The sequence below is a fragment of the Aegilops tauschii genome, chromosome 7 (assembly GCF_002575655.3).
Source record: "Aegilops tauschii subsp. strangulata cultivar AL8/78 chromosome 7, Aet v6.0, whole genome shotgun sequence".
NCBI lineage: Eukaryota > Viridiplantae > Streptophyta > Magnoliopsida > Poales > Poaceae > Aegilops > Aegilops tauschii.
In genome coordinates this window covers 435524532-435533217 of record NC_053041.3, presented here as the reverse complement: position 1 = coordinate 435533217, position 8686 = coordinate 435524532, and the positions used below count along the sequence as shown (strand labels likewise).

The 8686-nt window shown below is 50.3% G+C and overlaps 3 protein-coding genes across 5 annotated transcripts; 1 reads left to right on the top strand and 2 right to left on the bottom strand.

Annotated features, from left to right (window-relative positions):
- The first annotated feature begins 462 nt into the window (after positions 1-462).
- On the top strand, positions 463-2163 carry LOC109761501 (uncharacterized). 3 transcript variants are annotated; one of them, XM_020320323.3, is made up of 5 exons: positions 463-749; positions 880-1050; positions 1240-1320; positions 1552-1686; positions 1945-2163. In XM_020320323.3, the coding sequence occupies exons 1-5, from the start codon at positions 486-488 to the stop codon at positions 1987-1989; spliced, it is 696 nt and encodes a 231-aa protein (XP_020175912.2). In that variant the 5' UTR covers positions 463-485; the 3' UTR covers positions 1990-2163. The 3 variants fall into 3 exon arrangements, with proteins under 3 accessions (XP_020175912.2, XP_020175910.2, XP_073360256.1); XM_020320321.3 differs by having other exon boundaries at positions 1552-1824; XM_073504155.1 differs by lacking the exon at positions 1945-2163 and having other exon boundaries at positions 1552-1936.
- An 891-nt stretch (positions 2164-3054) lies between these two features.
- LOC109761491 (agamous-like MADS-box protein AGL61) lies at positions 3055-3845 on the bottom strand. The gene has a single exon (XM_020320307.3). The coding sequence runs from the start codon at positions 3746-3748 to the stop codon at positions 3158-3160; it is 591 nt and encodes a 196-aa protein (XP_020175896.1). The 5' UTR covers positions 3749-3845; the 3' UTR covers positions 3055-3157.
- Positions 3846-4547: 702 nt separating this feature from the next.
- LOC109761492 (ethylene-responsive transcription factor 2-like) lies at positions 4548-5120 on the bottom strand. The gene has a single exon (XM_020320308.1). It carries the CDS (start codon positions 5118-5120, stop codon positions 4548-4550), a length of 573 nt encoding a protein of 190 aa, XP_020175897.1.
- Between the last annotated feature and the right edge of the window lie 3566 nt (positions 5121-8686).

Genomic DNA, 8686 nt, shown 5'->3' with positions numbered 1-8686 from the left:
AGAAATAAAGGAGCGTAGAAATCATTTCGATAAGTTTAAGTCAGTTTATGAGCGTAGAAACTTTAGTTTTGATGCTCATTCTCTCACAAAGCACACTGTTACTTTAGGTGTTTGTAGGCATGTTTGGCTGGGAATACCTTATGACCCTGCTGCAGTTGTTGTAAACATTGTTTATGGGGTATGGCTAGGTCATAGTCGACTGAGATTTAACCAAGTCTTAGTTAAGTGACATACATGTAAGAAAGAAAAAATAAAAAAATGCACGGATCTCAATGTAAGATCTCACGAATATAGTATCGACTGAGACATAACAAAGTCTCAGTCGACTAAGATTCAGCAAGACTGTTGTTTATGAGTAATAAATAAAGCGTGTTTTGCCTAAAAAAACTAGAAATGGCCCTTCTTTGACTGATCTCTGAGCTCTCCTTAGTTAAGGCCCATGGACTGCTTTCAACCCGCTAGCAATCGACATTGCCTTCGCAGCCATGTCTTCTGTCTTGGCCCACAAGGCCATAGTCTCCCCCGCACGCGGCGGCAGAACACGGCAGGCGATGGAGCACGGGACGTCATCGGCGGCGGCGCTCTGGGGGCACGAGCACCTCCCGCTGCTGGCCCGCGCGCGCTCGAAGGACTCGGTAGAGTACATCCTGCAGGCCCTTTGGCGCACCCGCCGCACCGGCCTCGACGCCGCCGACCGCGCCATCGTCCGCGACATCCTCCAGCTCCCCTCCGACTCCGAGCTCGACCCCGTCCGTACCTACCCACTTCTCATCTCTGCTTCCTCATCCCCTTCCGCGCGGCTGCTTGCGCCGGGTGCGAGGCATTTATGCGAAAGCAGCTTAGCCCTGTGCTCAATGCATATACTTCTCTCTGTTGCAGCTGTTGGTGTGCCTCAGGATACTGACCCGCAGGTGCGTCCATGACAACATCGCGAGGGAGGAGATTCCGAAGCTTTTCCCCCAGGAGGTGCTGCCCGAGCTGCAAAGGCTGCTCACTTTGCTCCTGCAGAAGTTTCAGCCGGAGTGGCGAGAGGACACCTTAAAGGATCAGGTAATATAGAGCTGAGCAGCAACGAAGGGCTGTCTTATGAACATTTAATCTGAAAACAATGCAATCGATCCAGTACCGAGGTCAATAGTTAGCATGTTTTTAGCTTTATCCTTTTCGTACGGTTTGTACCTGATTGTTATTGTCTGAAGGATCTGTGGTCTCAGTTTAGTGTGATGCGTTCTTTTGTAGGCATCCGCGGCGAATTCGGAAACAACAAAAGGCCATTTGAGTAAAAATCAAGACGCGTCAGAGCAACCAGCTACTACACAGGTTAGTTCAAACAATTGCTATCATGTGCTTTTGCATAAGTGCCTTGCCATTTTGCTGGAAGTTTCTTGATCTTTGAGATGCTTATTATCCTTTTATATGTGAGGGAGGAGTTCCATTAGTTGGTCTTTGAAGCTTTCTGTTAAGAAAACCATTTCAGTAGTTTTTTTGGGGTACAGTTAAGATATATTGGATGAAGGGTGTAATTCGTGTGAATCATCATCTTCCGTGCAGCTTCACTGTGGTACATCATCAGCAAAGGTGACGTCTGAATCAGGAGAGAAAGAAGGGAAGCTCCAGTTAGCTAAGGATTCTTTAGACAAAATGCTCAACGATGTATACCCAATCAGGGGCAAAGTGTCAAATGCTGTTAGTAATGATTCTTTAGACAAAATGCTCAACGATGTATACCCAATCAGGGGCAAAGTGTCAAATGCTGTTAGTAATGATTCTTTAGACAAAATGCTCAACGATGTATACCCAATCAGGGGCAAAGTGTCAAATGCTGTGAGTAATGATTCTTTAGACAAATGCAGAGCGTTGGCTGATTTATTTTCCCTTTTGCAGTTCAGCGTTTTTGCAGACTTGCAGTGAGTAATATAAATTGTGTCTAACCATCTTTTGCAGGGCAATACCAACGGGGGCCATGGAGAAGCAGCAAGAAGCACTTAGGAAAGGATGATTCTGCTGCTTCTTTTTTAGCTCCGAGGGCATTTTTTAGCTATAGGCGACCCATATGTAAATTCACTAGTAGTACCTTTTCCATTTTTGTTAAATCATTGGTAGATAACATCTTTGCAACTAGAATTATTGTGTTCTTTATCAGACAGAACGCAACTTCTGCCATGTTCTTCTGGCTTTACTGGTCTACGCCATGTTGGGGGGTTGGCGTTTTGCCCTCCTGATAGTCTAAACTCATTCATTCTTCCTGCACACTGTTATTCTCCTCTCTTTTGTGCTGCCATGGTCGAAGTCTGGGTGACACTTGGTTTTGACGCGACGGATCGCACACCGGTTGCTGCCATTGTTGAAGTATCTGTACTGCCGTTTGAGGTTGGTTTTGAGTTTCTACTAGCATTACTGATGTGTATGATGTTACTCGCAAATTAACTGAATGCATGCCAGTTAGTTCCTTCCACTGTTGCCTGATGTCTGCACTCTGCAATGCACAATCTCTTGTATCATGACTATCTGGCGTTTATAATTCAGTAACCGGAGCGGAGCCTCTGTCCAATGCCTACTGCAATACCAAGAAAATTTAGGGCAGTGTAGGAATTTTTTTTTTATTGTTTTGATACTACAATCAATCATACGAATCAGAATAGTTAGACTTAGCATTGCAGTTAACTCAGCTATGTCCAGTGGATGAAAACTTGAAGGCTGAAGCCAAAGATCAATTAACGTCTCGGATATTTGTGTTGCTGCTTGTCTTGCCCTTTACGAAAGGTGCAGCACGTTCGAAAGGAAACTTATTTTGGTTCCGGATTGTCTACTTCATCGACAGTTAATGCGGCATCAAATTTTTTGTGATTTGTGCAGAAATTTGAGTTGATGATCAGCAATTAGTATAACCTGATCAACTGGAATATAGCAAAAACTGAAAGAACATACTATATCTAGTAGAAGCACAGGTTAACAAGAAAACAACTTATGAATGTTGAAACCAGTAACTCGTCCATTGTACTCGTGAACAATAATCCCCACTAATCTTACACAGTACTACTAGCAAAAGGCACCTAAGCAAAGATGATCTAAGAACAATGGCAATAGCAATTAACCGAAGCTCAAAGATGATCCAAGAACAATGGCGATTAACCGAAGCTCGTCCGGGAGACCGGGACTACTGCGGCTGTGGAGCGGAGGGCATCTTGTCGGCGTGGCGGCGCACGTTGTCCCGGAGGCGCTGGAGCGCTCTGGCGAAGACCGGCAGCTCAGCCTCCCCGAGCGCCTCCACGTCCGCCTCCCACCAGAAGCGTTTCCCCGCCTGCGCCTGCACCTCCACCACCTTTTTCCCGACGGCGCTCATCCGCTCGGCCTCCGCCGCGACCTCCACGCCCATGGCCCCCGTCTCCTGGCACAGCGTCTCCAGGGCCTCCCACTCCACGTCGTCGGCAGCAGGAACAGGAGCAAGGGCGTTGCCGTCGACGTCGGCGCAGCCCAGGACAGCGTCGGTGGAGGGGCTGCCGAAGGCGAACGCCTTGCCGGCCTCGGAGAAGACGACGATGGCGAGGCTGGCGCGGCAGAGCAGGGCGAGCTCCGCTGCCTTCTTCCAGAGCCCGGACTTCCGCTTGGAGAAGGTCACCTGCCGCGACTCCTTCTTCTCCACCCGGCGGTTCTCTCTGCGCTGCCGCCCCTTCGTCTTCTTGCCGAGCGGCGGCAGCGTCTTGGTCGCTTGCTCAACGAGGGGGGCCAAACGCGGCGGCTGCGTCATGGTCGCTCTCTCAACGATGGGAAGTAAACACGGCGGCGACGGGTGCTCTCTCTCTCTTGCTTGCTTCTCTCTCGGCGGGACGGCGATGCAAAGAACGAACGGCGAAAGGGGTATATATGGATGTCCGTAAGGAAAGAGATAGCGGCGGATCAACTCGGGTCAGGGTTGGGTTGGGGTTGGAGAGGCGGTAACAATTTTTGGAAACCGCCCGCACAAAGAAGGAAAGAGAAGGCGGCGTTTGGAAGATGATCGGTGTGGACGTGTGGTACTCGGATTTGGGAAAGGGAAAAAAAAGATTTGGTGCGTCCCGTGCGTCCCCTGTTTGATCTACCGCCACGCGTCCCTGCTCAGCATCCGCTCCTGGCTTCCTCCCTCAGTTCCATCGTGAATCGTGCGTCCCACCTAAGGGCCTAGGCTCGCAACCGCAACGGAGCGCCGCGAGCGAAACGACAGCTTCGGGATCAAGTTTGTACGTAAGAGCGTCTCCAACAGCCGCGCAACGCGCCGCGCGCAAAAAAACGCATTTGCCGCGTGCTGTTTGTCTGGTTTGGCGGCAGCGCTGGCTCTAGCAGCCACGTCAAAATTGAGCGCGCGCGTGTAGCTCCAGCGGCCGCGCTAAAATGCAGCGCGCGCTAAACATTGCGTACTTTTTTTAATAAAACAATAATTAAATTCATAGATAGAAAAAACGATACATAGATATTTTACATAATTCCATAACATAGATAGATAAAAACTATTAGATAGTGCAACGACATAAAAAACTACTAGATAGTGCAACTACATACGCAACTACAGCCTACTCCCAGTCGTCGTCGTCATCATCATCATCGCCGTCCTCACTGGTCTGGTCCGAGGTATCGAGCCACATGTCCTCCCAACGATCATCATCAGACGTAAAGATCGTCTGCCCACCATTCTCAACGATTTCGCACTGCGATATCGCCAGGGCCTTCCGCCGACGCCTGTCCAACCGCTCCTCGCGGCGCCTTGCCCAGTAGGCTTGCTCGTAGGTGACGTCCTCCGGGTGGCGCCGGCGCCACTCCGCCATGACCCGCTCGTCCTCCTGGGCGACGAGGAGGTGGCGCTGCCGCCTAGCGTGCTCCGCACGGTCTTGTGCCGTGGTAAGACGAGGCGGCGGGGCGACGTCCAGCGCCTGCTGGAGCGTGTCCACGTCCTGGAAGTTCATCTGCGGGCGCGGCCTGCCTAGGCGCCATGCCGCCGCGTCGTACGCGCGGGCGGCCTCGTGCGCCGTCTCGAAGGTGCCGAGGCCGAGCCGGAGTTTGCCGGACCGTATCTCGGAGTAGAACCCGCCGTTGGGGCGCTGGCAGACGCCGCGGTAGCCCGACGCTCCTCGACGGCGCGGCGGCATGGTGGCGCGTCGGTGGCGGGGCGCTGGAGCGGTGGCGCGCGTGGCAGCGGAAGCACACGAGGAAGTGGTGGAGGCGTGCGTGGCAGCGAAAGAGGAAGAGAAGTGTGTGGAATAGGCGTGTGACGAGCGCCGCAATTTAAAGGCACGCCGGAAGCGGTGCGCCAAAAATAGCGCGCGAGCTGCCGCCTTTTCCCGCGCGTGCGACTTTCCCGCCACCGCTGGAGCGCGCCGAAACGTCCCGCGCGCGCTAAAAACTCGGTTTACCGCGCGCGCGCCTTTTGGCGCGGCTGTTGGAGATGCTCTAAATAAAGTACCATTTATAGGAAAAAATGTGTGTAGTATGCGGGAAAAAATTGTAAGGGCATCTCAAACGCCGACTCACAAATCGCCCATCCGTCCGAACAACGAAAGTCATCCAACGCGAATATGTATCGGCTCGTCAGCGGTTCGGATACGTAAAACGTCGCTCTCTGCCGCGCCAACATCCACACAATGGGTGTATATATTCCCCCAAAACCCCCGTTTTCTAGAGTTTTAAATTTATTTGATGCATACATGTTTATTATACATACGTAATCGAAGGTTTTGTAAAAATAATGTGTGTACAATTGTACGCCCCAATACTAGTGTAGCTTCGCCCATGCCTCCGGCCCACCCAAAAGGAAGTCGGAGCCCGCACTTTTGTAGCATCCCACATTGTTTCCGCGTTAAAATCCTCCACTCTCTTCTTCCACCCCCGCCGCTCTTCGTCCAATTCCTGCTCTTTTCTCACATCATCTCTTTCCTTCTGCCGTCGACGCATGGAACCGTCGGAGAACCTATCGGAGATGGAGCCGACGGAGGTGCCGGAGGATCCAAGAATCACGCTCCCCCGGAAGATCAGCTCGGCTACGCGGCAAACTCGCCGCTTCAAAGAGAAGGCTGCGGAGAAGGAGAAACTCAAGAAGTGTTTGGCCGCCGTTGGGCATGGCGGTGGCATTGGGTATGGAGGTCGTGGCGGGCGCGCCCACAATACAGACGGTGTCGTGGTCAAAGCCTTAAAGCCTCCGTGCTACTAGGTCGCCAAGCAACTCGGACCACCCGCCAGACGGTGCCTTACATCGTTGACCTAAACACGGCGCCGCTCTTCTCCGAGTTTTTTCGTCGCTGCTCGTCCGGGCGCGGACGATGAAAGGGAGTAGATGGTTGCCCGCACGCTGTTCGTTGCAGTGCGTACAACGGGGGAGGCGGCGTACGAAGACCCAGACAGGGAAATGCTCGACATCATCCATGATGGAGGAGGAGGAGGCCATGAGAACGGGCAGGTGGAAGACTCGGATCCCACCCAGTCTGGCAACTACCAGCAACAATAGTTCTACACCTAGACGCCCATGCAGTAGTCCTACACCCAGACTGGCGATGGCACACAACAACAACAATATTGGGCCGCTAGACAGCAAGAGCCGGAGGAGGAGGAGGAGGACAGTGAGGACGATGATCCGGATGATACGTCCAGCAATCCAAAGAAGAAGGGTAGAGGAGAAAGCTTCAACATGCGGGAGGACGAGCTGTTGTGCGATGCATGGTTGGCCACTAACATTGATCCAATCGATGGCACAGAGAAAAAGGGCACAACCTTTTGGAGGAACATTCACATATGGTTTCATAAACACAAGCATTTCGCACCCTACTCCAACGCGGTCATCCGCAGTCGTGAATGGAAGTCCCTCAACCATCAATGACACACCATCCAAGAGGTTGTGTCCAAGTATTGCGGGCACTTGAAGCATCTCATTGCACGATGGCCTAGCGGTGCACAAATCACCAAGCAAGTAAGTTGATCACTAGCCAGATATGCTTAGTTTTGTTGATCACTAGCCTGACATGCATTGTTTTGTTGCTCACTAGTCGGATATGCATTGTCGACAATGTTTCACTTTGTAGCCTACTCGTGCTTGTATGGTGTACAAGAAGTTGGAAAAGAAGTAGTCCTTCACTGTCGTGCATTGTTGGTTGAAGTTGAATGGGCAACCAAAGTGGAACCTTTTCATAGCCAAGACCGCCGCCCAAGCCAACGAGGAAGAAACCAGTGACCTTACCGACCCAACCCAAGAATCGCCAAAGAAGGTTAGAGGAAATTTACAGGGGAAGAAGTGGGAGGAAGAGAGGGCAAAGCGCGAAGGTGTGGCGGTGAAGCTCATGGAGAGGTTCGAGGACTGACATGGCTTGAAATTGCGATGGTCTTTCCCCAAAGAGGAAGGGATGATGCAGCACAGCTACGGTAAGTATTTCCCTCAGTTATGAAACCAAGGTTGTCAATCCGGTAGGAGAACCAAGCAACACTATGAAAATGGTACCTGCACACAAAGAACAAAGACTTGCAACCCAATGCGTAAGAGGGGTTGTCAATCCCTCCTCGGTAAAAAGATAGATTAAATTGTATGAGATTGGATAAATAGATCTAGCAAAAAATGAAATAAAATAAGTAAAGAAAAAGTGCAACAAGGTATTTTTGGGTTTTTGGAATAATAGACCTGAAAACAATATGATAAAAGATAGACTTGGGGCCCGTAGATTTCACTAGTGGCTTCTCTTGAGAAAATAGCATACGGTGGGTAAACAAATTACTGTTGGGCAATTAATAGAAGAGCAAATAATTATGAGATATCCAAGGCAATGATCATGTATATAGGCATCACGTCCAAGATTAGTACACCGACGCCTGTCTGCATCTATTACTATTACTCCACACATCAACCGCTATCCAACATGCATCTAGTGTATTAAGTTCATGGAGAAAGGAGTAATGCAATAAGAACGATGACATAATGTAGACAAGATCTATTCATGTAGGAGTAGACCCCATCTTTTTATTCTTAATAACAACGATACATGCATGCCTCGTTACCCCTTCTGTCATTGGGTGAGGACACCGCAAGATCGAACCATCACAAAGCACCTCTTTCCCATTGCAAGAAAAATCGATCTAGTTGGCCTAACTAAACCAAAGATTAAGAGCAGAAATACGAGGCTATAACAATCATGCATATAAGAGATCAAAGAAAACTAAAAATATTCATAGATAGATCTGATCATAAACTCGCACTTCATCGGATCCCAACAAACACACCGCAAAAAGTCATTACATCAAATAGATCTCCACGAACATCGAGGAGAACATTGTATTGAGAATCAAAAAGAGAGAAGAAGCCATCTAGATACTTCCTGCGGACCCGTAGGTCTATGGTGAACTACTCACACATCATTGGAGGAGCACCAATGAGGATGATGAACCCCTCCGTGATCGTGTTCCCCTCCGGTAGAGTGCCGAAATAGGGCTCAAGATTAGAACTCGTGGTTCTGCAACTTGCAGCGACTGAAATTATGTTTCGATCACTCCCCTATGGTTTCTGGAATATCTGAGAATTTATAGAGCTGAGAGGCGGCGGAGGAGATCCCCATGGGCCCCACCACCCACCTGGGTGTTCCAGGGGCCTCTGGCGCGCCCTGGTGGGTTTTGGGCCCCATGGGCCTCCCCTCTGGTGCTTCCTTGGCTCCAAAGTTGTCTTCTGGTCCAAAAAAATCTT